At 44.1% G+C, this 27,589-nt stretch overlaps 1 protein-coding gene across 3 annotated transcripts in view; it reads left to right on the top strand.

The window, feature by feature from the left end:
* ZNF827 (zinc finger protein 827) overlaps positions 1 to 27,589 on the top strand; it is a 170,234-nt gene that overhangs the window by 79,775 nt on the left and 62,870 nt on the right. For all 3 annotated transcript variants that reach the window (XM_031465236.2, XM_010982657.3, XM_031465263.2), the window contains exons 6-7: positions 10,323 to 10,562; positions 12,956 to 13,013. In XM_031465236.2, the coding sequence (XP_031321096.2) occupies positions 10,323 to 10,562; positions 12,956 to 13,013 (298 nt within the window). The remainder of the gene's footprint in view (positions 1 to 10,322; positions 10,563 to 12,955; positions 13,014 to 27,589) is intronic.

The raw sequence follows: 27,589 nt of genomic DNA on the forward strand, positions 1-27,589 counted from the left end.
TGTGCATAGCTCACTGTTTCAACCTTTGTTACTTCTCCTTCCTAGTCGCCAGGTGGTATACTGCTAGAGTGAGGAAATGCAAATGCATTTATGGTTTTGGTGATCCAGTTCAAAAGGCCAATTCTGATAAAATATCTTTGAAATTGTGATAGAAATTAAAAGATGTGCGTGTGTATGTGTGTGGGGAGGGGGCGGGAAGAAGGTAAGGGGCATACGAAAAAACCTAGCTCCATCATTTTATTTTATTTTTTATTTAAAAAAAAATTTTGGAGGAGGGGAGTAATTAGGTTTATTTATTTATTTTTAATGACAGTACTGGGGATTGAACCCAGGACCTCATGCATGCTAAGCACGCGCTCTACAACCTCCTTCATAGTTCCATCATTTTAAACAAAATTCTCTTAATGTTTGGATTACTGTGAAGGTCAGTTTTACTACTTGGAAAAGATGGTTTAATGTAGTGAATGGTTTCATGAATTAATTAAGTTTGTGCAGATATCTGCATGTCTTCCTCATAGATACTGGCTTGGTCTCATGGTTTGCTCATTTACTCCAGTGCGGTCCTGAGTAAAATGTGGTGTGTGTGTGTGTGTGTGTGTGCGCGTGTGTGTGTGCTGGAGGTCACTGTAAGGCTTTTCTGTTGAAAAATACAGTCGCCCCCCCCTTTTTTAATTAAGGAGGAAAAATTTCAATTCCATACCTCACACCATTTATCAGCCCTGCCCTCAGCTGTGCCTGTTTATCCCCAAGTCTGGAGGCCATGCGTCTTGTAAGTCTCCCACTCTGTGTTCCGAGAGGAGGCAGGTGGAAAATGCTGCTCTTGAAGGTTCTTGTGGGTTAGAACTAGAGAAAATTGCTGCACTGCTGTTTCCTTTCATGGAGAGCGTTCCTTCTCCTTTTCCCCAGGAACAGATGACTAGTGTGTCCAGCAAGGACAGTAGGAGCCTGTGTTGCCTCTCCTGGGATGTAGCAAAAGCCCCAGGCATGGGTTCCATTCCTCAGAGCGAGACTGGGGAACTTCTCCTCACTGAGGACGACTATACTCTGGACGCTGTAAGAATGAATCAAGGGCCACATCGTAGAGACACTGAAGTTTAATATGTAACTTCCTGTGGAGAAGCATGTCCCAGCTGAGTCTTTCAGAGAACTTAAGGCCTGTCTCAGTGTGCCAGTGCTTCTGTTTTATGGCATGACTCCTGGAGAGAGAGAAGGTAGGGGAAGAAAGAGGGAAGGAAGAAAAGCACTCGGGCATCCAGGCATCAGGGTCTTCATTTTCATAGCAAGAGCGGAGCTGCATTCATCCATGTTGCGCTGAGGACCAGCTCCAGTTGTCGGGGGAGGGAGTGCCTGCTGGGAGGCTGCTTCCTTCCCACATCATCGCTGAGCTCCAGCAACACAAAACCCGGCACAGAGTGTCCAGCTGCTGGGGAATAACGTTTTGGAGTAGTGCTGGGGCCTGGTCTCTCCCTGTGCCACCCAGGAAACCCAGCCCAGCTCTTCATTCCATCTTGATTCTGGCAAGGACAAAATCAAGCAAGAGAAAGCCAAGGGAGACGGCAGCAGCTCGTCTTCCTCAGGTGCCCGCGGGAGCCAGGCGCTCCCAGAGGCGGATGTTCCCAGGCAGGCTCTCTGCTCGTTCCTGGCTGTCTGTTTTGCTTCCCTTGGTCCGTTTGCCTTGCTTTTTTTTTTCACAAAGTATTAAGGAATAAACCCAACACCTCCAGGAATTAGTTTTCATACCTGGGCCACGTTTTTGTGCCCATCCCAGAACTTTGTATCTTTGAGGATAGCAAAGTTGGAAAGATTTTTAATTTATCTGATTGACAGGAATGTCACTCCAGAAAATGAACTCTTTCCAGATGGCATCGTTGACATTGCTTCTAGAGGCTGTTTTAAGCTTCTCGTTATTCAAAAACACTAGCTCAGGACCATGATAGCCCCCAGAAAGGGAATGGCCAATTATTATTGTTTATTTCAGTGCCACTGCCAGTGCTGCGTCCTTTCGTGTTTTGTTTCAAGTTCATAGCGTGGCTGAGTGTCTGTGGCAGACTGAGGGGTCAGGGAAGGGAGAACAGCACACCTATTGTGTGCCCTGCCTCAGGTGATGCATGTGACAGACAGAGATTAATCTTATCAAATGTGTGAAGTCTGGCGGATGAAAAATGAATCAGAACCAGGCTCTCCCTGGGTGTTCAGTGCAGAGTGGAAATGAATCTGTAAATAATAATCACATTGAGCTATAATGTTAGCAAGGTCTGTACAATATAGACATAGGACAAAGGATGGAAAGGGTGTCATCTGATGAAGATAAAAGAAAGCTGCTTACAGAGGGGAAATTTCAAAATACAGTTCTGAAATCTGTATAGGACATTATTGGAGTATTTAAGAAGGGAATAAGGTGACGAATGGTGGGTTGTATTTGGGCAATTGGGATATTTCAGTATTGCAGGGAGCGTGGGGCTGGGACATCTATGGGGCAGAGACTAAGAGGATGAGTCACTGTGCTGCTGTTCCATGTGACGGCAGGAGCGGGCGGGGCCTCTGCCCCCGCCCCCTGCATTCCACGCGCAGGCTGTGCTGGACCACTCCCTTTCCACCTCTTCTTGCTGCTTTTCTACCTTCTCTGTAGGAGTCTATGGTAACAGTTCCTCCCCATCCACTGCTCTCTACTCGCCCTCCCTTGCTTATCTCACCCAGTCCCTTCCACTCTGTGTGTCACTGGTGGCTCTTCTCTTACTGCCTATAAACCATCATGACCTCTACTTCCTGCAGGGATCATAGGTACTTAGCCAGAACAGGACTGAAAATCTTCCTTTGAATTTCTCCCCAACTTTTCTCTTTTTCTACTCTTAATAGCAGCATTTTCCAAATATCCAAGGCTTAAAAGTCATAGAGTTGTTATTTTTTAAAATCTCACCTCCTTCTTATCCAGACCATACACAAGGCTTCTTCTCAGTTATTCTCACATTGGTCACATCATTCTTTTTTCATTATTATTTTTTTAATTGAATGTTTTTTACATTATTTACAATGTTTCAGTTGTACAACAAAGTGATTCAGTTATACATATATATATTCTTTTTCAGACTCTTTTCCATATAGGTTATTACAAGATATTGAATATAGTTCCCTGTACTATACACAGTAGGTTCTTGTTGTTTATCTTACTTATATATTGTAGTGTGCATCTGTTAATCCCAAATTCTTAATTTATCCTTCCCTTCTCTTTTCCCCTTTAGTAACCATCAGTTTTTTTTCTATGTCTGTGAGTCTGTTTCTGTTTTGTAAATAAGTTCGTTTGTACTGTTTTTTGAGATTCCACATATAAGTGATATATGATACTTGTCTTTCTCTGTCTGACTTACTTCACTTAGTAGGATGATCTCTAGGTTCATCTAGGTTGCTGCAAATGGTATTATTTCATTCTTTTCTATGGCTGAGTAATATTCCATTGTGTGTGTGTGTGTGTATGAGTACCACATCTTCTTTATCCACTCATCTGTCAGAGGACACTTAGGTTGGTTCCAAGTCTTGGCTATTGTGAATAATGCTGCTATGAAGGTCCGTTCATCTCTTCATTCTTGATTCGGACTCTTAACTGTCCACCACCAATTCCTCTACATTCAACCTCTGGAATATCTTGTGAGTCTTTTCTACCCTCATGACCTTCAGTCCAGGCCCTCATCATCTTTTTGCTTGGAGATGATGATACAATACCGCCATCAGCCCCCATCGATTTCCCCATCTCCATTTCCTCTGGTCCCTTCATCCCGTACGAGTGCCCCTGTCGAAATGTCATCTGATTGTGCTGCTCCCCTGCCCAAACCCCCCAGTGGCTGGCTTCTCATTTAGGATAGTCTTCCTGGTCCAGCATCTGAGATTCCATATTCTGCCCTTACCTGCCTCTCCAGTTATTTCTCTGGAGTGCAACCTGACACTCTATTAGACAGTATGTTCAACGGAAGATCTGGCTTCAGCTCCAAGGTTACAGCTTGAAGAATTAGGAAAAAAAAATACAAAAACTCCTGGCCTAGAGTCAGAAAGGAGAATGTTGGTTGGCAAAGGCTGAGGAAAGGGGAAAATGGGAGTTAATGGGTAGAGTTTCAGTTGGGGAAGGTGAAAAATTCTCGAGGTGGTGCTGGTGATGGCTGCACAACAGTGTGAACGTACTTAATGCCACTGAATTGGACGCTCAAACATAATTAAAATGATACATTTTATGTTGTAGATATTTTACCTCGCCCCCCCACCCCCAAAACACACAAACTCTTGGAACTCTTGGCCAAATTGAGAGAGAATAGGCGTGAGAGGTTATGAAGGTTGGGGCGAGGGGCTTTTGGAGAGAACCAGGCTGTGATTCCCCAACTGCCAGCTAAGGGGGGTGAGGGAAGGGATACCAGCCTCTTACCCCAAATCTAGAGCCCACGGCTTGAGAGATGCCATCTGGAAGTTCGTCTTGTGTTTTCCTCAGTTGGGAGCCTCATGGTCCGTACCTGACGTTGGCCTAGGATCTGGAGGGTGAGAGATGGCAGACTGCCTTGGTGTCTGAGTAGAAGAGAGTGGCCTGCTGTGCCGTGGTGGGGGCCTCTCTGTCTGATCAAATAAGAGGCAGCCATTCCCCACGGTTCCGAGTGGACCAGGTTCCCACAAGAGGGTCCACATGGGTGTGGTCTGCAGGGCTGTCCAGTGGGGCTGCCTAGAGAATTGGTGGTCCCTGCGCCCAACTCAAGTGGTTGCCCACAGGTGGGTGCCTGAGGCAGTGGAGGGAATCAGGCAGCCCAGGCTGGAGGCCATTCAACCAGGTCGAGGTAGTTTAGAGAGTGAGCACCTCCAAGGTCAAGATCTCCGAAGACCCTGTGGGCAAATCCCAGGAGAGAAATGTCTGCTGGCCTAAAGAGGGTGAAACCATTCTGGAACAGGACAGCGAGACAAGGGCTGTCCGTCCCCTCTCCTCCCCTTCCTCCCCCTCCTCTAATCCTAGGGTCTGAGAGGGAAGCTGGTGTGCTGGGGAGAAGGCAAGAAAGGGGGGAGGGAGCCCACCACACCATTTCCCCCAAATTACAGGCAACCTGTGGACCCTTCCAGGGGGAAACCAAGGTCACCTTTACAGAAAGATTGAGCTGTGGGTTACCCCGGGGGTTGGGCCTTCCAGACTGTGAATCGAGACTATGTTTGCTGCTTCAAGGGCTGTGAGGCTTTTTATTATCTAAGAATTACCAGGTTATGGGCCTGCCTGGGTTTTCACCTGGGAACAGGAAGGAACATTTTCCTACTGGACAGGTTTAAAGAGACAACGGAAGACAAAAAGAGAGTTGCGTTTATGATTTCACACTGTGAGTCCTGCTTGTTCAGGGAACCAGTTCTGCCTCTCACTGGTGGCGCTTCAGCCTAACAGACACCGTGATGGTCCCCGAACCCCCCAGGGAGAGTACAGTTCCACCTTTGGGCTTTGGTCCATGGTCCTCCTGGACCCCTCTTCCCACACTGTATTTAAATTTTACTTCTTGTATGGGAGGGCTGTTTATACTTGTCTGATCATCCATTTAGATTTAAGCTTCTTGAGGGCAAGAACCAGGTCTTACTTACCTCTGAACCGCAAGAATCATCCATCTAGTGTCTTAGTGTGTAGTAGATGTTTAAAAAAAAGATTATAGAATGACCAAGTGACTGATGAATGAAATGATCCCCTTTGCTGGCTGATATATATTGTGTTTATGACGGTAGAAAAGACAGTATTGTGACACCCCCATTGCTTTTTCCCTCCTGTTGCCAAGCAGAGTATGAACAGGGCTTATCCGATTCACAAATCAGCTCTTCCGAGGCCACGAGGCACGCACTCTGATCTGAACTAGACTTCTAAAGAGGAAATACCATCATTTTATGGGCGTATGTAATTGTTTTCCATTTTTTTAAATGTAGGTAAATGACAAAATATCCATATTTATCCTAGAAAGATTACAAAATGTAAATAAGCATTACAGTAAACTGTCACCCACAATCCACCTCCCAGGCATAACATATTGTTAACACTGTCTCATCTTTTCCCATTTGCCAATTTCTTTCTGGAAATAGCAGTACAGGCCGCTGGAGTATGATTAATATTTGTCCTATCATTTTAGGAAGAGATTCTAAAAGGAGCTACAGTGTGCGGAGAGGGGGGGATGTTGGGAAAGCATATCGTGGTACATAGACTTGTCCCTGGGGGTGGGAGTCAAAGCGAAGAGTGAGGGGGATGATTAATTCAACAGTGGTTATGTTGGGGCTCCCTAAGCGAGAGGGAGAGAGCTGGCCTAAGGACCAAGTAGGATTTGTAGCAGAGACCTCGCTCCCAAGTCAGGCTGCCTCCTGCGTCCTCGGCCAGCCGGCTGAGGTGGTGTTGAGTACGTGGAGGAGCCCAGGCTAGAACTTGGCAAGAGCTTCTTCTTTCTTCTTTGCCTTGGGTGTTGATTAAATGGGGGAGGGGGTTGGGGCATGGTGAAAACAAGAATGTGGCAAAAAAACTTTACAGCGGTGGTTTCAGTTGGGGTGATTTTGCCCTCCAGAGGACATTGACAATGTCTGGAGTTATTTGCGGTTGTCACAGCTAGGGGGCTGGTGCTACCGGTATCTAGTGAGTAGAGACCAGAGATGTTGCAAAACATCCTACAATGCACAGCACAGCCTCCAACGAAGAAGTATCTGCTTCAAGTGCCCATTGTGCTCAGGTTGAGAGACTCTGTTTTAAAAAAAAAAAGCAAGAAAACACTTGGCAATAATGCTAGTGTATGAAAAAACACGGACTATGGAAATATTTATTGAATTAGGTCTCACTTGCCCATGGAGATGTCAGTTTGAAAACTCTTTTCAGTGAGTCTGGAGTCTACCAGGTAGATTACAGATGATAGAGGTTTTTTCTCTTTTATCGGTGATCAGTGTTTTGTGCATTTTTGAAAGGTCAAGAGTTGTCATAAGAAAGAATAGAGAGCACTTCATGGAAAAATCATACTTGAAATTATCCCAAGTAGCTTTTAAAAACTGATTTCTGTAAATTCCATGGTGCAAATAGCCAGTGGTTTTTAATCTAGGGGCAAAGCTGGGGAAAAGTGGGCTTGGGGGAGATAAATGATGGAGCAGATTCTTTCTAGCTTTGCCCTTTATGTTGAGATTTTTTTTTCAACTAAATGAATCCCTTTCTAGTATTCCTTCGTTTGTCTTTGGGCCTTGGAATGACTTGCAGGGTTTAGAGACATCATTATGTATCCATGACACTGACCACACTGTTTATTTTTCCCAATACTAAGTAGTTTGAGGAGAGGGTCCCGTGTGTCGTGACTGCACCTGTGAGTGATCTAGAGGGGAGTCAGGGTCAGGATGGCTGTCAGGTCACCAAATCCCTAAGGGGGCAGAGAATGCAGTCAGTACCCAAGAAAGAATCAGATGGGCTGGAAGTAAAGGCAAGAAGCCAGGCATGTAACTTGGAAAGCTTTATATTCTTTGGGTTTTGTTTTTTTTTTTTTTTAGCATGATTGAATCAATGGACTTGGTTTTTATGAGCTTCGCAGACATGCAGAGGGGAAAAAAAACAGCTTGGCATAATAGGGGGAGGGGGAAGGGATCTAAATGAAATATAACAGTTGCCTGCAGTTTAGTCGCTGACAAAAAAGTCATTTTCGCTGAGAAGCATGTGTAATGTGTCAGGAAGAAAAAAGCACAATTAGTACACTTCTTACATGAGATCTTAACTGATAGCGTTGTATTAATTTTAATCATTTAATTAAAAATACCACTCTGTCTTCTTTATTGCAAATCAATAAAGTGTGCATGTACTCGATTTTCACCTGTCTCATACTTGGCAAGGAAAGCACAGTTTCCTCTGAGCACCCAGCTTACAGCAATGAGATTTCCCCCCTTTTTAAAACTGACGTATAGTCAGTTTACAATGTTGTGTTGATTTCTGGTGCACAGCATAATGTTTCAGTCATACATATACATGCATATATTCCTTTTCACATTCTTTTTCATTATAGGTTACTGCAAGACATTGAATAAAGTTCCCTGTGCCATGCAATAGATCCTTGTTGTTTATCTATTTTACATATAATACTATCTCCAAATCTCAAACTCCTAATTTACCCCCCATCCCTTCCTAATTTACCCACCCTTTAATCATAAGTTTATTTGCTGTGTTTGTGAGTCTGATTATGTTTTGTAAGTTTGTGTTATTTTTTTAGATTCCACATATAAATGATATCATATGGTATTTTTCTCTCTTTCTGTCTTGCTTCACTTAGTATGACAATCTCCAGGTCCATCCATGTTGCTGCAAATGACAGTATTTCATTCTTTTTTATGGCTAAGTAGTATTCCATTGTATAAATATACCACAACTTCTTTATCCAGTCATCTGTTGATGGGCATTTAGGTTGCTTCCATGTCTTGGCTGTTGTAAATAGTGCTGCTGTGAACATTTGGGTGCATGTATCTTTTCAAATTAGAGTTTCCTCCAGATACATGCCCAGAGATTTTCCCTTGTATATCTCTTGTCTCACAGACCAGCACCTACTTTAAATTGTTTCTTATTGTTTATCTGTCTGTCCGTCTGTCCATTCATCTATCCATCCATCACAAATTACCACAGACTTGGTAGCTTAAAACAACAGAAATGTATTCCCTCAGAGCCTGGGGGCCAGGAACCTGAAATCTGAAGATTCTCGAGGAGAATCATTCCTTTCTCCTTCCAGTTTCTGGTGGTTCCAAGCAATCCTTGGCTTGTGGCTGTAAAACTCCAGTCTCTGTCTTAGTCTGTTCGGGCTACTGTAACAGAACATCACAGACTGGATGGCTTGTAAACAGCAGAAATTGACCTCTCACAGTTCCGAAGGCTGGAAGTCCAGGATCAGGGTGGCCCACATGGTCAGGTGAGGGCCCTCTTCCTGATTCATAGGCAGGTGACTTTGCACTGTGACCTCACATGGAGGAAGGGTCAAGGAGGCTCTCTGGGGTCTTCTCTACAAAGGCACTAACCCCAGTCATGAGGGCTCCTCCCTCATGACCTGATCACCTCCCAAAGGCCCCACCTCTAAAAACCATCACATTGATGATTAGGTTTCAACATACTAATCTTGGGGGAGGGACCCAAACATTCAGCCTCTGGCACTGGCTCTGTCTTCACATGGCCTTTTCCACTGGATCTGTGTCTTGTCTTCTTCTGTTATACAGACACTTGTCATTGGATTTGGGGCCTACCTGGATAATCCCAGATGAGCGCATCTTGAGATCCTTAACTTAATCATATCTGCAAATACCTTTTTTTCTAAATAAGGTCACATTCATGAGTTCCTGGGGTTAGGACATAGACGTATCTCTTTGAGGGGGCCATCATTCAACCCACCACTCTCTATCTGTGTATCTATCTATCAATCAACTATATACCTAAGTTCATTTTAGTTTTTGTGTTTTCTGGAGTGCTGAGGACACTATAGTTACTAATAAGTGCTGGCTGATTTGAGAGTGTGGCCTTATTTTAAAGTGACCCGACTCAAAGGCTGGGCTAATTGTCCCACCTTGTTTCAAAGGTCTCATTAGCTCTAAGGAGCATGTGCACATAAAGGCACTCCAGCCTCGCAAAGTAAATGCATGTTTCAGGTGAAAGACCAAACATTCAATAGCCACACCTAAAGCAAGAGCGGTCAGTGAATTGAACGGCTATTATAACTTGTAAGATTGCTGTTTTTCTAAGTGTTAATCCGTGGGCTGCAATTAACGTCCTAGGTGGTCTTGAGTATTAACTAGCTCCCAGCAAGGTATAAATGTCTCAGTTGAATCAACCCTCCTTATCCTTTACTAATTTAGGTGACCCAGAAGAGAAGGAAAAAAAAAATTGATCAGAGCTTTAAAAATAGAGGGAGAAAATCGTAGTCTGAGTAGACTTGCTCTAGTTTGATTCACTGCAGTCGGGTACGTTGTAAAACAAGGACAGAGGTTTGCCACATTCTTTGTAAGCTCTGGGAGCAGCCTGGCAGAGAGGAAGGGGCGTGTGGGTGTGGTCGGGAGGCCCTGGTCAAGACACCTGGTTCTGCATCTGGGGACCTTGGCCTGGTTTTGCTGCCGTTTGCATGGACTTGGGCAAGTCACCTGATTCCTCTGAGCTCTGGTTTCCTACCTTTGCAAGAAACCGGAATGGGCTCGACCAGAAGTTTTTCAAACTGTGTTCAGTGTGCCCGGGGCGCTTTCTTCTAAACTACTCCTGACACAATCCTCGTGGTTCTGTGAGCAGAAGCTGGGTTTGGTCAGAATTAAGAAACTCTGGTGTTTTTTGTTCCTCTTCATTCACCTGCTTGCAGCGGAAAGCTACAAGGACACTCAGATGGTGAAGATTAAAGAGGAACCCATGGAGGTTGATATCCAGGACTCGCATGCCTCGATCTCACCCAGCCGGAATGTTGGCTACAGCACTTTAATCGGGCGAGAGAAAACCGAACCCTTACAGAAGCTGCCAGAAGGCAGGGTGCCCCCAGAGAGGAACCTCTTCAGTCAGGATATCTCTGTGAAGATGGCTTCTGAGCTTCTTTTTCAACTGTCAGGTACGTTTACGAGCGGCAAAAATGTCAATAACCGGGAGTCATTGGAAGGAAAGCCACTGTCACAAAGTAAAAACACCTGCGTTATAAAATTTTTTTAGACGGAAACCCGTTTTGTTACTTGAACACATATACTGCCACTCCAACGAACAGTTAATCAGATGCTGCCAAGTAGAACTCCTGCCAAACTTTCTTTAATAAATAGTTAAGAATCATTTGAAATTAGAACTCTATTCAATTCTGTGCAAATGATCCCTGTTGACTGGGCTGAACGTCTCACCTCTAATTTTGTTTAGGCAGTTGATCTGATTAACAGCTTTTTTTTTCCTAATGTGCAAAAGATAAACTTCAATGTACTCCAACAGTGACTGAATTACCGTGAATTCCAAATTAGTGTGGTCAGAATTAATGAGATTTTTCTGCATCTTGCCAAAAAAAAAAAAAATCCAGGAAAAGGAAAAGCAAAAGACGAAACCGTGAGGTTTCTTTTCCAGCCAAGTATAACCTTAGTAGAACATTTGCTGTAAACCAACTTTTTCTCCTTCGAATATTTGGGATTTAAAGTGTCAGAATTAATGACCAGCTCAGCGTCCTGATAGAATACGGGAGGGTCTTAGTACCTAAATTGTTCCCTTTGTTACCTCTTTCAAGCTGCGTCTTCTTTGTCCTTGTCAAATGTAATATGCTATTACCGTTTTACCATGATCGAGATGGGTGAAATAGACACGTAAGGTTCAGATTTATGTAGAAATACAGATACTTTGTTCTTGATCAGGCACTGGCCTCCCATACTGATGTTTGGGCATCAGTACTGATTGTTACTAATATTTGATAAACTCTATTTTGTTATGGGTAACAAATTTAAAAACACCCATTAAATGCTTCATTATTCAAGGATTGACTCTTCTCCTCTAAGAAAAATACCAGAAAAGAGGAAAGAGGCTGGAATCTGCATGCCATCGTGATAGTCCCCCTTCTCACTGGCCTCAAACACCACCCGTAGCTGTGAAACTATTGGTCGATGCTGAAAATAGTCTCTGGTTCTCAAACAAGGACCGTGTTTGTGCAGAGCCCAGAGAGGTGGAAACAGTTCATCAGTCAACTTAATAGGCCACATAGACCTTTGCAAGTTCCAAAAGAGCTTCTAACATGCAAGATGCTTTTCTTTTTCTTAAAACGGACTAAAAGCATCTCTCAAGACAATACAACTTTGAACATGATTTGGCAGTTAGGATTTGCACAAGTGAGGCCAGCGTGGTTGTTTTCAGAAAGTCTCTGCCTCTAACAGTACCTTATCATGGTCTACTATCAGCTAAAAACTTTGTGTCTGAGAGTTCTCCCCCTGGCACTGTCACTGAGTGCCTAGGTGACCTCAGGCGAGTCATTTAGCCCCAGTTCCCTGCTCTCTGAAAGAACCGTGCCTGCGAATCCAAGTTAACCCTCATTGTCACCGCTGAGTGGACAGAAAGGAGTTGTCCCCGCAAACAGGCACACAGCAGCTTTAGGCTAGTGTTAAAAAGCACCGGACAGCATAAATCTGTGTTTAAATTTTTCCCCAAATCCCGTAAGATGAGGAGTTTTTCACTTGCCCTGCCACTGAAATCTGAAACCCTTGTCGAGCTGGCCAGGTATCCTCCAAAGACTTAAAAGAAGCCATGGAGCACTGTGACAGTCGGGGCAGAATCCTCACATTTGAACTGGATGGGGAAGGCCAGAGTTCAGCTTTCGTGTTCCTGAAAGCTAATTAAATAATTTCTGACAGCTGGTAGATACAGACCTCAAGACAGAGTCAGGGAGAGTTTACCTCCTCTTGTCTAATGATATTTTTTTTTGTCCCTCGTGACATTTATCAGAACAAGCGCTCGATGCCTGTCGCACCCAGAGGTCTTATGGCTGTTTTTATATCCCATCTGACAAAGGGGCCTGACAATACAGAATGCTTAAAGGTTGTCATCAAGTCAGAAGCGGAACGGTTGCCCACAACTGCAGTTTTCATGCTGAATCAGAGGAAAGCAGAAAGTTTCAGCTGGGGAGAAATATACGAGAAATGACTATCTCTGTGCGCATCTGTGTGTGTGTGTGTGTGTGTGTGTGTGTGTCTGTGTGTGTGTGTTTACTGAGGCTTGATTAAAATCAGACAGCACACTTGTACTTCGTTAGTAACTCTTTCCCCTTGGATCGGTTTTTAATAAACTATTTCAGTAGATGCCACCGACGTGCTTTGGGTGACTGTCTTTACCGGTAAGATAGGAAGGGTCTGAATGTTTTAAAAAGAAACCAGAAGAAAACCACAAGAGAGAAAGGGAAATGTTGAGGGTGTTTTTGCTGCAGCCTTAAAAACGCGAATTGAGTAAGCACCACCTGAGAGGTGTCCGTTTCATGCTTTCTCCTTACAGAAAAGGTGAGCAAAGAGCACAATCACACAAAAGAAAACACCATCCGGACGACCACCAGGTAGGCAGCTGTGGGGTCCCCTCCGACCACCACCCCCACCCCCGCCCCGCCCGGTGGGGACCCTCAGGCCCCCGTTGTGTGTTGAACAGCCGTCCTCACGCCGTTCTCTCCCACTGGGTTTGAAGAGTCACAACCCCTCCACCTCCGTTTTGTCTTTGAACTTAGGTGGAAACAATACAGAAAGCAAAGGACACCAAGGGGGAAGGCCACTCACAGTCATCAAACCTCTAATAGGCGTCACCTTCTGGGGGTTTCTCCTGATGCCCTTGTTTTTTATTCCTTACAATAATTTCGCGAAGGAGATACTACTCTCTTGGCAGAGGTTTTGTGGCCTGAGAGTGTATGTAGGCGGCACGGCTGTGCCTGGGAGCTGGGTCTGCGTCTCAGGAAAGCCTCCCTCCGTCTGCAGACCTAGGTTCTCCCTGCAGCTCTCTTCCTGAGTAGCTTTGCAGCTGTGGGCGGGTCATTGTCATCACCAGGGATACCCCAACTTTTTCACTCCCAGCATTGGTAGGAGGGCAAACATTTAAAAAGCAAGAGAAACAAGGTGCTTTCGAAACTTACTGGAAAGCCGATACCACTACCACCGATAGGTGAGGATGCTTTCCAGGTGCCAAAGGCAGTTGGAGGAGGTCAGCCAGGGTGGGTTGCTCTGTGGAAGAGGGCGGGCCGGAGCTGGCCCCTCTTCCCTAGCCCCCGTGACCACCCGGGCCGGAACCGTGGCAGGCAGGTGTCAACAAGCCCTGACCCCACCGCTGCGGAAGAGCTCAGAGGAGAGGCAGTCTCCCGCCTGGAAGGCTTTGAGTCAAGGGCCCTTGCTTTCCTGAGCAAACTCAGGTTCTTCCTTAGGGGAGCCGTTGATTGGTTTTGTTTTGAATTCCTGCCACTGAAGATCAATGGCATTTCTGTTTTGGATGTGATGCAAACTGACCTCAGAGCATCCTCTGACATGTGAATGGTACTCCTTTGAATCCTAACCTGAGTTGCTTTTTCTTTTTAATTCTAAGGATTGGAATTGGGGAATGATCAAATATCAAACAATGGTTAAAACAGAGCCAGCTTGCTTCACACAGGGTTTATGTCGTGTTAGGGACAGAACCTCCCTCTAACAGAACACAAGGGTGATGCGAGCCTTGCTTCTGCACAGAAGTACACAAATGGGAAACGAGTCTTGGGATCTGGTCTGTGCCTTGTGTTGGGAAATGGGCCTGGGGGATGGAAAGGTGATTCTGTCTATTAAACTGGATGCCCAAATAGGAGACGTGAGCTACTGTAGATTCCTGCCTATCTTCTTCATGTAATCTTAAGGCTATTTATTTAGTATCTATGCTTGTGTCTGTGGGTCTAAACACATGGAGTTGGCCAGATGGGTAGACACTGAAAGACGGCAGACTGAAAATAATAAGTGCTCATTTTAATTTGCTTCCTGACATGTCACAGGTCAGGCTCTTTCAAAGCAGAGCCCGAAGGGGGATCTGGGGGCAGGTGTTGTACTGAGGGCATGCTCGCAGAGAAACCCACAGGGACGGCAGTGGGGCAGGAGAGGGAAGGAGAACTGAGCAAGGATGTGTTTTTCAGCTGGATTCTAGCTCCAGGTCGATCCTGCAGAGAATTCTGGAGCATGAATTACACCACAGAGTAAATCTTGCCTGCAACGGCGCCAGCTCTTTGTACCCCCTTATCACCCACCACTGTCAGCGGCAAATGTGGGTGTGTAGCCTCCCAGGTGAGGGGGCTCCCAGGTGGGGACAGTTCTCATTGTTGGCAGCCCGTGCTCCCAGCACTGCAGGGCGAGCGTGCTAGTGCAGTGAATGGGATGAGGGCGGGATCCCGGCAGCATCTCCTGTGGAGGTTTTCTGCCGGCTCTTTAGGATTACATGATAATATTTATATTACAGAAAGGTATGCTGCGAGACCATGTTATTTTGTGCTTTTCAGGTGTTCTCTGGGAAGAGGTAAGGAGAGGTTTGAACTAGCCCCAAACCAGTGAAACGTGCCTCACGGCCTAAGTTGCCTTGGCTGGGACTGGAGCATAATTATAGGATAGAAGATAATTTTTTTTTTTTTAGCCATTTGGCAGAAGACGAAGCGATCCTTAAATTCTCCTGTTGCTGGGAGCTTATGAGTAAGAAGAAATCCAAATCAGATCTTCTGCCCAAAGCAGAGGAAGAAGTGCCTCTCTTCAAATAGATGTCTCCTTTTACCTTCTCACCTCGTTACTTCAGGGGGAAGAGAATCATGCTGCTTTGTGCCAGGAAACCCTCTTTCACCTGCATTAACTGATAGCAGAAATACGAGGGGGGGAAATGCCAACTCTCTCTCTTCATTTTTGATTCCTGGATACGAATACAAAAGGCACTCGTAATTTGTATGCACAAGGTCAGCTAACGCAGGTTATGTTCTAAGGTGTGATTTGTAATATTTTCCAAAAAGATTTACATCAAGCATCCAGATTTTCATCTCTCCAGATGTTTAGGGAACTTAGTAAGATGTTTGGTTAGTTATTAGATTTCCCAAGTTTGTTTTCCTGGAAGAAGCCGACTGGTGACTCATGATTAGAATCCAGGTTTGGAATCGTCCGTGTTTAAGAGTTGCTAGGTGCACTTAAGACAGCATACTAGTGAAGGGCAGCCTTGGGACTGCCAAATACCCATGGGTGCCTGAGCTCCTCCATGCGGTTCCCCTGGATATCTAGGGGAACCAGGGGAGAGGAGAGATGTGCAACGGTGAAGAAAGAAGCTCTCTCCGATTCTCTCCCTGTCCTTTATCATCCCACCGCTCCCCCCATAGTTTATCGTATCAACCTTGCCTCTCATTCCAACCGCAAGAACGAAGAAAAAGTGTAGCAACCCAGGAGGAAACACTCTGTAGCTTGGCATCCCAGTATGTGCTTACCGGTGGGATGTGAGGGTGCTGGTTTCCATGCCCCGGCACCAGGGCAGCAGGAAGCCCGTGGATGTGTGCACAGGTGACTCCCTATCCCCTAAGAGCTGATGATCACACCTCCCTCCTCATCCACTCCTCTCTCATCACGGGCTGTCCATCTGCGATTCTGCTGTTTGTTAATACCTCCATTATAAGATGGGGAGATATGGAAAGAGAAAATGTTGGACAGCATTCCGTGTTAGCCATTTTTGAAAAAAAGGTTTAGGTGAAGCTAAAGGTTGAAACTAACAACAGGCAGGATTCCGGATCAGTGACCCTTGACCTCATTTATTTAAAACCCTTCCAATGGAAAATTTCAAACATACAAAAGTAGAGAACATACCCATCACCGAGTTTGAACAATGATCAGTTTATGACCCATGTTGTTTCATCTGGCCCTTCCTTTTGTTCTTCCTCCCCCTAGATTATTCTGAAACAAACTCCAAACATCATTTAAAGAACTGGTTTGAGAATGCCTTTTTTTTTTCCCATCCTAAGAATTTAGACTCAGTTGCTTAAATTAGGATCATTTCCCAAAAGGAAAGGAGAAAACAACCCACCAGGGCACACACACCATGTGGCCAGGCAGAGACGTCAGTCTTCTTAGCAGCCAGGATGGTTGGATCATGTGGTCCTGCTCCCCAATGCCTTGACCTTACCCTTCCTCCCGCCCTTGTTTGTGCCCTCCTAGGGGCACCTCCACTGAATCAGTCCTTTAGTTGGAACGTCACTGTAAGTGCTAAAACTGCAGTTCTCTTTTGCCTGTTTAACCTTAGAGTCTCAGAAATTTAATCGAAGTGTAAAGAAGTCTGTGCACCGCCTCTGAGAGAGCGCGTGGGCTAAGTGTTGTTAACGCCGTTCTACCTGACAGATGAGATGCGGAGACAGTCCTCCCAGACCCTTGAGAACAGAAGGACTGAATGCTTGAGACGAATACAATCTTGATTTTTCTACTTCCTCTCCCAGCACAACCCTAGGTTCTGCAGGGCACAGATACCCAGCTAATATCATTTGTACATGAAAATATATGAGGTGTGATATCATAACCAGATCCCAAAATTTAATGGAATAAAAAGAAGATCTACATCTTCTGACATGGGCCATCACCCAGCCAGATGCTGGATAAGATGGAGATAGGAAAATGGAACTCTAGAGTAAGAACCAGATAGCTCCTGGCAGGTGAATTGGACATGCTCAATGTTGTGTAACACTGTGAACTTCAAACAAAGGCTGCCAAGAACCCTCTCTTGGTTATTTGTTCTCTCTCTTCCCATTAATATTTCAGTGTCCATGGGGATATAAGATTGCAGACCTATAAGAAAAACTTCTCACACCTGGCTTGCTTTATTCTGAAAGCAAGGAATTGTTTACCTGAATTGTGCTCTTCTCCATTGCTCGACAAAAAACAGAACTGGGAAAATCAGAAAGCTAGACTTCGTATCATGCTGTGCTTACCAACATTTAATTTGCCCAATTTTCAGAATTTGAAATGCAGGCTATTTTTCTATGATTTAGATAATGGCACTTACAATGTTTACTAAAAGACATATGTGCTTGGAAGCATCCAATGCAGAATTTTCCTGTGTGATGATTTGGATGCCTGTCCTTAAATATTTATGATTCAGTAATAGAAATTGCACAAATTTGTAAGAGCATGATGTGCTGCTTCAATTTGTGCAATTTCCCCCCTTCATTTTTTTTGAAGGCATAAGAGAACAATGCTCCATTCCCTTAAAAAGTAAAAGATTACATAAAAAGAACACTGGATTAGACAGCAGCAATTAAGAAAATAAACAGGAAACAGAGCAAATGAAATTGGTGATTTCTGAGTAGCTCTCCGTATTTTCTCTTTACCGTTTATATTTTGTAACTTGAAAATTAAATGCACAGGATTTTGTTTCTCAAAAATGGAAATTGCTACTAATTTCACGGAGTCTCTGCAGTTGGGACGTCCCGTGCTTTTTTGGTGAAGTCAAGGCTGTTGAGGGGGGCCACTGCAAATTTTCTTAAATGCCCTTCTTCAAGATACTGCCATCTGCTGGAATACTGTCATAATAAATATGTAAATCTTTGATGTCTCTAATGTTAAGTAGCCCCCACTCCACCCCAAGTGGGATGCTTTTGTGCAGTGCACAGCCTGCACCACTGTCTGCAGCTGCCCTGACACAAATTCTGACTGGAGAATCTTTTCATTGGCAGTCTATCCTTTTCAACTTATTTTTAAGTTTTCATTTTTCAGAGAAGTTAAAACTCATCCTTAAATAATGGATATTTTTTTTAAATACATATAGCCTTAAGCACCTTTGTGCATTGCTGCCATTTGAGGTTTTTTCCTGCTTATTTCACCAAACCTTCCTCAGTACTTATTCCTATTTGCCGTAGTCCTGTAGGTATCATGCCCATTTTTCCTCCCATCTGTGACCTCTCCATTGAGCCATTATCGTTGAGACAGTATGCTTCCAGAACTGTTTAATATTTGTTACAGTGAAGAGGCAATTTAAATCTCCTTCTCAAGGATCTGAAGAGGGCCGTGCCTCTCTTTTCTTCATTTCCATGGGCTCTCCCACCTTTATTTCCACTGGCTTACAACAGTGGTCTGTTTGTTTGTGTAACTCAGAGCAGTCAGGAGGGAGGTGTAAATTTGTAAGTCTCTGTACGTAGACATCCTCCTTTGACAGGTCATGCAGCGGTGACACGTGACATGTGGCTCAGGTGCTGGCTTCAATCCTGTTCTTCTAATCTGGGATTTTTGCTCAAGGGTATCTCCATGGTTGTTACTAGAAATGTCTCCAATATTCAAGGGTTGACCTCTGTCTAGGGTTGAAAGGCCCTCTCGGATGCTGCAGCAGGCCAAGGCCATTCGCGTTTCACTGGTGTTACCTACAGCTGCCACGGGACAGAGGGCCCTGCCTCCCTGCAGGGAAGACCGAGTTCCTCTCTGCTCTGCTTGCCTCGGCAGAAGCCCATTGTCCTTGTTTATGAATAAAGTCAGATTCCTGCGGGAGATCCAGGTTTTTCCACGAGCTGACATTTCATGGGTCCGGACGTGCAGGTTTACTTCCGTGGCCTGCGCTTGGCTCTGGCTCCCCGGGCCTGGCCTCCCCGCCTCAGCGGCCCCGACAAGGCCTGGCACGGTGCTCCCTGTCCTGAGAAGTTTCCTGGCTCCGCGGTGGATGAATGCTCGAGCTGCAGCAATGGGAATGGTTCCTTGAAAACTTGGTGTTAGGTTGTAAGGATTGGCCTGCCTTTAGGACAGCCCTCAATAGAAGGCATTTGGAGAAGAAAACTAGAAGATGTTGCCAAAATATATTTCTTCCTAAAATGCTCTACTTTTCTTCTACACTATTTTAAACAGCCTTTTTCTTCTGTAGCTTTGAGCCTTCTGCAACTGCATTGACGGATATTAATGGGCTCAGAATTTAGATACAGTTGCCCCCGCCTGTGTCTTTTACAACTGCCTTCAAATATATCATCCCTCATCTTACTCTTTAAAGACCAAGAGTCTCTTTAAAGGATCCCAAACTGTAAATCTTAATCCTTTTTTTTTTAAGTTTTAAAAATAACTTTTATTTCTGGAGACTATAGGAGAAGAAATAATCGCTTACGATCAACCCTGCTACCCAAAGGCAGCCCACTGCTAAAGGTGGTGGTTTGTATCCTGGCTGAATTTTTATCTGTTTATAGATGTATACTTTCCTATTATAATTGGATCCTACCACTTACACAGTTTTATAATCTTCTCTTTGACCTACTAATATATTAAGAACTTCCTTCCATGTCAGTTAACCTAACCCAATGTTATTCTTTTAATGTTTGCATGTGTCGTAATTTATTTAATCAGCCTCCTGTTATTGGATAGCAAGGGTTTGGTTTGGTTTGGTTTTCCCAAGTTGTTGCTAATATAAACAGTGCTGGGATAAACTGACTCAAAAAAGCATTCACAGTTTTCAGGCTTTTGCTATGAATTGTCTACTTGACTTTCAGAAAAGGTTGAATCTGCAATTTTACCAGAAGCTAATGAGAGAGGAAATATTTTACAGGTCTTTGTGCTTTATCATTAACCTTTCTTTTACCCATTGGGAGCTTAAAAATTATACCTTACAATTAAAACTTTTTCATTTATTGATTCCTCATGATATCCAGCATTTTGTTCATGAGGAGGCATTTTTATTTGCCCTTTGGTATTTTTTTTAATTGGCATTTCTTATTTTGTCTAGTGGTTTGTCTGAGTTGGACTTTTTGCTTGATTGTTGATATTGATTTCAAAACAAAGTGGAAGTGGGGGGAGGGTATAGCTCAGTGGTAGAGAGCGTGCTTAGCATATGAAGTCCTGGGTTTAATCCCCAGTCCCTCCATGGAAAATAAAGTAAAAAAAAAAACCTAATTACCCCTCCAAAAAAACCCCAAAATAAATAAATTTTTTTAAAATGGAAGGAATAATGTAATAAACCACCAAATCTCCATCCCTGCAATTGGACAAATATGGGCCACACTTACTTCACCAATATTTTTCTCCTTAGATTTAAAATCACAACTCAGACGTAACACTCATTTCCCCATTCTTTGATATATATATGTACCTCTAAAAAATAAAGAATACCATTGCACACCTTACAGAATTAACAACATGTTCAATTGATATTTGATTGCCAAGAAGATTCTATGTGATCAGCACCAGCGGAGTGTGCAGCCATGTCAGTGATGAGAAAGCAGCACACCTCGGCTTTCTTGTCACCTCCAAAAATTAAAGAAAACTTAGTGTCTATGCGGGCAGCAGAATGATGGAGTGGTCTTGGCTCTCCATCTGCCCACAAGCCCCATTTAGAAACCCGCTGAATCTGCAATGCCATCTCCATTTGTAGATAAATACCCGGGCTGAAGCTGGCCAGCGTATAGCGATTCACTGACGTTTTACTCACAACAGTCCTTCTTTCTTTGAAAATCTGTCCCCAACATGATGGATGACCGGGTCTCCAGGCCTAGCCCACTGGGGTCAGAAGAGGGCTTCTCTGTTGTGTCCCTTTGAAGCCTGAATAGGGAACTTGCTGTTTCAGACGGGCAGGGTTGTCTTCAGGTCAGAGGCTCGCAGTCATCTGTAATCTTGGCCACTCTGCTCCACCCCCATCCCCTGACCTGCCACCCAGGGTTCTTTTCTTACAATAAGTAAATAAATAAAATCATTCAAGAATAGGAGTCCTCGGGAGGAACAGTGAACACAAGTGCCATTAAAGCTGTGGGGTTTTTTTGGTACAGATTACCTTTTTAACTGAGGACAAGAAAGTTAACAGGGAAACTGGCATTGACTTTTTATATAAAATATTGATATCTGGGCCCATTTCAGAAAAATCAGCTAAACAATCTCATCCAAAGTGAAATTGAGGGGGAGGATATAGCTCATTGGTACAGTGCGTGCTTAGCATGCACGAGGTCCTGGGTTCAATCCCCAGTATTTCCTTTAAAAAAAAATGTAAATAAATAAACCTGATTACCTCCCCCTTCTCTCCCCCTCCCCCAAAATTAAAGAAAAACAAAATGGAATTGAGGGTCCAAGTGAGAAGTTAGGATGACCATGTACTGTCTGAAGTGGCATACAAGCGAGATTGCTCTACTGGAGCAAAGGGACTTCCGAGGGTTGTAAAGAGAGCTCAGGATTCTTTTACAAAAATCAGTGGAACTTAGCATTTAATGTATTTCAAATGCAATCATTTATAAATATGTTACAAAACAGATAGATATGTAAATATATAAAAATAAATATTAAGCATCCATTATTCCATTATAAATTATTAGCAAATAAATTAACCAAGGACAGTAATATTTGAGGAAAAAAAGCACTACCTAAAAATGAAGAAAACTGCATTGATCATGAAAATTAAGTTGAAAATGGAATAATATTATTTGATCTTTTTTTTTCTTAAATGGAATATCTAAAAATAAAGCATGGCAATGCTTTTGTTATTGAGTTGTAAGCAGATTTTCGTGCAGGCTATTCTAGCTTTTCAGAAGGTTTCTTCTGACCTTAACGTACTCGAGGAAATGTTGAGAAGGTAGTTATAACTAACTGAAATATTTCCCAATTCCTTGTCTTTGAATAATGCCATCTTTCCTATTTGATAAGTTTGAAAAGCTTTTTTAAAAAAAAAGCACACAGCGCTTTTTGTTCTGTAACAGTCTGCTCTTATTAGCAAGGTCTAGGTTTTGTTCATAGAAAATGTGGCTTATTCTCGTCTCCTTTAGTTTCATGATCTATACGTGGAGCTTCCATATGGAAGTTACCTGTATCCATTCCAGTCTGCAGCATTCCTATTCCACGTAGTCAGAAAGTCTTGGAACTAGAGTCAGATTTATTCTCGGAATAATGTAGTCTGTCGCCTGTCTCTGCTTGAGGCTTTTGGAGGCATGGAAGATTGTTTTCTCAAATAGTGCTTCCTGCTCACTTCAAAATGCTAATGCCATGCGTCACTCCTGGGGTTGGTCTCAAGGTCTATGTGATTCAGAGGTCAGAGTTTTAAAATACCAGTACAATGGTTGTAGATACATCTATGAAATCTCAGTTCTTAAAAAAAAAAAATGATATATCAGTACAGAAAGCTAGTATTTCAATGACCTGACTTGAGAGCTGGGGCTGAGTAGAGATTGAGGCTGCCCTGTTACCAGGAGAGAGAGAGAGACTGCTGTCTGATGAGGTGGCCCTCGGGCTGGGGTCCGCTGGGAAGCGGGTAGCAACTGGAGAGAAAAAACATTGCCTCCCACAGAAGTTTTCCAGCCCAGAAAGGGGCTTCTGGCTCCCCTTTTGCAATATACAGCTTCTCAGAAATATCTGTCAGATCATTTGTTCATAAAATTTCCTTAAAATAAAAAAAAATGAAATAAAATGAACCCACATCCTTTTGGACATATTTTATCTAGCTCTTGGGAAAAAAATCCTGTTACGGAAGCCCTGTTATGTGATGTGATACCCAGCAGAATAGATAATTAAGTGCTTTTTTTTTTTGAAAATACATCATCTTTTTTTATTCATTAATGAAAATTTGGTCTCTGTGCAGATTGAAGTCAGAATATCACTTCAGGATGATTTACCCAAAACTGTCATATTTAATAGAATTTCACTTTACCCTGAAATTATGTAGATCCTTATGGATTCAGAGTAAAAATTCATTGCAGAGCCAAGTCTTTTTTTCTTGTTCAATCTTTCTTTTCTATGTGCCATCCCCAAGTTCAGTCTGAAGAGTTATTACTGTCTTTTAAAAAGAAAAAAAAAATGTCTTCTTTGTTGCTTCTTTAAAATTACAGTGTCCTGGGGTCAGGTATAGCCCAGTGGTAGAGCATGTGCTCAGCATGCATGAGGTCATGGGTTCAATCCCTAGTACCTCTGTTAAAAAAATTTTTTTTAAATAAAATTATAGCATCATTACTAAGCATAAAGTTTTTTTCTTAACTTCCTCTTCCATATGCTGTATCCACCTTTTCCTTTTCCTTTTTCATGTTCTACTTTGCTATTGCCATCCTAATGAGAATTCCCGTTAACGCATGGGTTTCAGCGGTGGCCCATGGGGAGGGGTGGTTTTTAAGTAGATGGGCCTTTTATTCTGCACGGAGCCAAGCTCCCTGTTGGCACTCAGATGTTAAAGGTGGAAATATTGGTGCCACAATCAGCACTTAGCAAAATATATCACTATTTAGAGCTGTAATCTTTTATGGACTGTTTTATTATTTATTGTAAATCTTTTCTTTTTGCAGCCCCGTGCTGTTGACTGTGCAGCCCATGCCATCTAATGCCTGGAATTGTCTGGTCACAGTGACAGCGGGCCCTCTCCTATTTTCACCCTGAGATTTTCCGCAGGAGAAAAAAAAAATCAAAATACACATTCATTGTTCATTTCATTTTGATCCAAAAAAGAAACTTGAATAGATCGAGATTTTGTCTTTTCTAAGTCACAAAAGGCAGGAAAAGAACTGAGGAGTTGGGTATTTCTGAGTGTACACCAGCAGTTTCCAGATGCTGCTTCTGAGTAATTACTGAGTATTTATCCGAATTAGCTGAGTCTTCCAGGGGGCCTGTTGTTGTGCAGGGCCGGAGGGGGTGTGTTGTGGCCAGTGGGGATTTTGGTAAGTGAGAATGAATGACGGTGCCGTCCCCCGTTAGCTGTTAGTCAACCTGCTGCTCTGCCAACTTTTTACCAGAAATATTAACCAGAAATAATCATTTTGGGGAGCAGATTTGGCCTTTTCCACTTGCTAAGCTCTCTTTCCAATGGAGGGGCTTTTTCACAGTAAAATGACTAAATGGAGGCAGTTGGAGAGTCAGGAAGTGAGAACAAACCTTGTGGCATTCACGGGGGGTTCCTACTCTGCAAGAGTCGGTAACCACCTAAGTTGTCAGTCAGAGGATGGCACAGATGTACTTCAGAGTTGAGTATGTAGTTAAGCCTGCATTTCATTTACCATTTTCCTCCCTGAAAAGTGCAGACAGGGTTCATCCTGCATTGACCACCTCCTGGGCCTCCCCTCCCCACCACCCTCTCCCGGTCCCTGCAGCCTGGCTGAGGGGGCAATTTGTCCCCTGCAGAGCAGATGGGCTTTTGCACTTAACAGACCCTGTGAGGCCCAGGAGAAGGAGAGGGGCTGTGGGACTACCATCTCAGCATTCTCAGAATGACACTGCCCAGTGCTGAGTTACAAGTGCGGGGACATCCGTCCTCAGAACACGGGCCGAGAGTTGAAGATGACCACGGTTGTTGGAGATCTGATCCCACTCAGTAAGCACATGCTATACAGGGCATGCTCCAAGTTTGGTTCCCCCTTCCTTCTCCTCTTCTGAGACCTGGATGCCAGTCTAGGCGGCTGAAAGATTAATATGCTGATGTCTTGTAGCCATAGTGCCACCGTGGGCTTCATCTCTGTGCGGAGATAGAGGTTTCCGAACACCTGATGACCTGGTTAGCTTACCCTTTCCTCTCTATTTAGGCTTAATCACAGAGATGAGCTTGCCCGGAGAAGCAGGGGTTTCAGCCAGTGGAGAATGTTAAGGATTGCAAACTGATCCGGCTTGGGTTGTGGAAGTTTTAGAAAGTCAGGGAGTATTTTAACTCCTAGAGAGAAGTAAAGACTGAAATCATTTTCACTTGTTCTATTTCTCAATGGAAAAAGCCTTCTTTGGTTACCTAGGATCCTGCGTATGGAAACTGTGCTCCCTTCCTCTGTCTCTTCCTTCTGTTCTGTCGGTTTCAAGGAGGATCTGTGATTCTGTGTTGTCCATGAGTTCCCCAGATGTCAGGAGACCAAACAGAAGGCAGTGTAGCTTAGCTTAATGGGCAGGGGTGCAGAATGTGATGCCAACAGGCTTGGGTTCAGATCCTGTCTCAGCCCACAGGCAGGGGCAACTCCTTCTCTGTACTTCAGTTTCTTCATCTGTAAAATACAGATGATGGTAATAATGGTCTCCACCCTATGGAGGGTTCTTGGGAGGATCCAATGAAGTTAATGCACACAAAGTACTTTAGAGCAGTGCCAGGTACTTGGCAAGCAGTATATGCGTCAGTTGCTGCTTTTTTATTGAGCATGTACTACGTACTAAGAACTTTAACCTGAAATATCTTACTTAACCCTTTATAGCTCCCCAGTAAAGATGGTATTTTAAAACCTCTTTTCCAGTGATGGAACTGAGAGGTTGTGGACAAAGAGCACTTCACCGTGAAGTGGGCAATACGGAATTCAGACTCAGATCCCTCTGATTCCAAGCTCAGCACTAACCCACAGCACTTCCACCTCCAGGCGTGAGTGGAGACGAATGCAGAGCATTGCATGTTTGGCCTGAGACTGAGGCTCTGTTAACCTAGTACCTTCTCTTTATAGATGAGATCTTAAACCAGGCGTAAGCTGCCTTGACTTGTCAGAGTTTCTCTATCAGTTCTTTGCTCCAAACATTGCCAGTCCTTTTGTGCATTTCTAGCATCCAGCCTGACTCCCATCTAATTCTCTGCTCCCTCAGGAGAAATCTTTTCTTTTCTATACAGAATAAAGTTGGCCTCCAGTGTAGACAGTTACTTGGGAATGTTGTTGCCTTCGGTGACTGTGTCCCTTTCAAGTCAGTTTTATCTGAGGGGCTGGGTGGTAAGAGAGCTTCACTTCCTGCATCAGTGGAAATCTGTTGAAGAGAACATGTGTGAAGATGCAGAGCTTGCCCGTTTCCACTTCTTAGCAAAACCGAGGGTGCCCTTCCCAGCAGCAGCGTGGCGGCCTCTGCCCGGTTCTCCTGGACGCCATAGGGTTGGTTTGAAATGTACCTGTGGTCTTTACCTGCTCTATTTTTTTTTTTTTAACTGAAATACAGTCGGTTTACAATGTTGTATTCATTTCTGGGGCACAGCATAGTTATTCAGATATATATATATATATATATATATAGATATATATATATATATATATATATATTCCTTTTCAGATTCTTTTCCATTATAGGCTATTACAAGGTATTGAGTATAGCTCCCTGTGCTATACAGTAGGACCTTGATGTTTATCTATTTTATATACAGTAGTTAGTATCTGCATATCCTGAACTCCCAGTTTATCCCTCCCCACCCTCTTTCCTCCCCTGGTAACCAGAAGTTTGTTTTCTATGTCTGTGAGTCTGTTTCTGTTTTGTAATAAGTTCATCTGTACTGTTTTGGGGTTTTTTTGTTTGTTTGTTTCCCCATTTAAGTGACATCACACGGTCTTTTTTTGTTCTTTTTCTGGCATACTTCACTTAGTATGACAATGTCCAGCTCCATCCATGTTGCTGCAAGTCCTGCCCTATTTCTTAGACTGTTTTTCAGTCTGCATGTGTCGCTGCTGCTTTGCAGGGTTGGCCACCAGAGTCATCATGTCCCGTATGGACTGCTGCTCTGGCCGCCTGCCTTGTGTTCTTCGGCCTGCCCAGCAGGATCTCCTGAAAGTGAACTCGTATTCTGTGCTCCCTTACTTAAAGCACTGCAGGGCTTCCCAGTACTGTCAGGACGAAGCCGTGATCTCTGCGTGCCATGAGCCTGCCTCGCCCGCCGCTTCAGCCTCATCCCCCCACCACCACCCGCAGACTGGCTGTGTTCTCACGCTCTGCAGGGGACAGTTCTCCCAGCCCCCGGGAACCCTGACAACCCTACTCCCCACTCAGGTCTCAGCTCAGTTGTGGCTTCTGCAGGAAAAGCTGGCCTTCCAGGCCAGGCCAGACCCCCAGCTATAACCCCATGCCCCTCTCTTCCACAGCATTAGTCTAGTCTTTGAACCCCCCCGACATTTGCCACTGTAACCAACGTTGCTGAGTTATGTTTCCAGTGTCTGGCGCATCCAGGCACTCACCAAGTGCTACTGTGAAGCTGAGGGAATGAGGGCACTGCGCACCTTTCTCTGTGGCAAGAAAGGTGGTATTTCTAGGTACCCGTATGGGGCCCCTCTTGGGACTCTTGTCGTCCCCAAAGGGAAGAATCCACATTTCAGACCAAACAGTTCCATGAGCTCTCATATTCCAGGGTGATTCCAGGATAACCGAAGACCTATCGCCTGACCTTTGTTTACCCTGTGCCCTTGGGCCAACCTGTGGTACTTCCCATGTGAACTGTCCACTCAGACCTCAGGATGTCGCCGTCACCTTGTATAGACACTTCAGGGCTCAG

The sequence above is a fragment of the Camelus dromedarius genome, chromosome 1 (genome assembly GCF_036321535.1).
Source record: "Camelus dromedarius isolate mCamDro1 chromosome 1, mCamDro1.pat, whole genome shotgun sequence".
NCBI classification, from domain to species: domain Eukaryota; kingdom Metazoa; phylum Chordata; class Mammalia; order Artiodactyla; family Camelidae; genus Camelus; species Camelus dromedarius.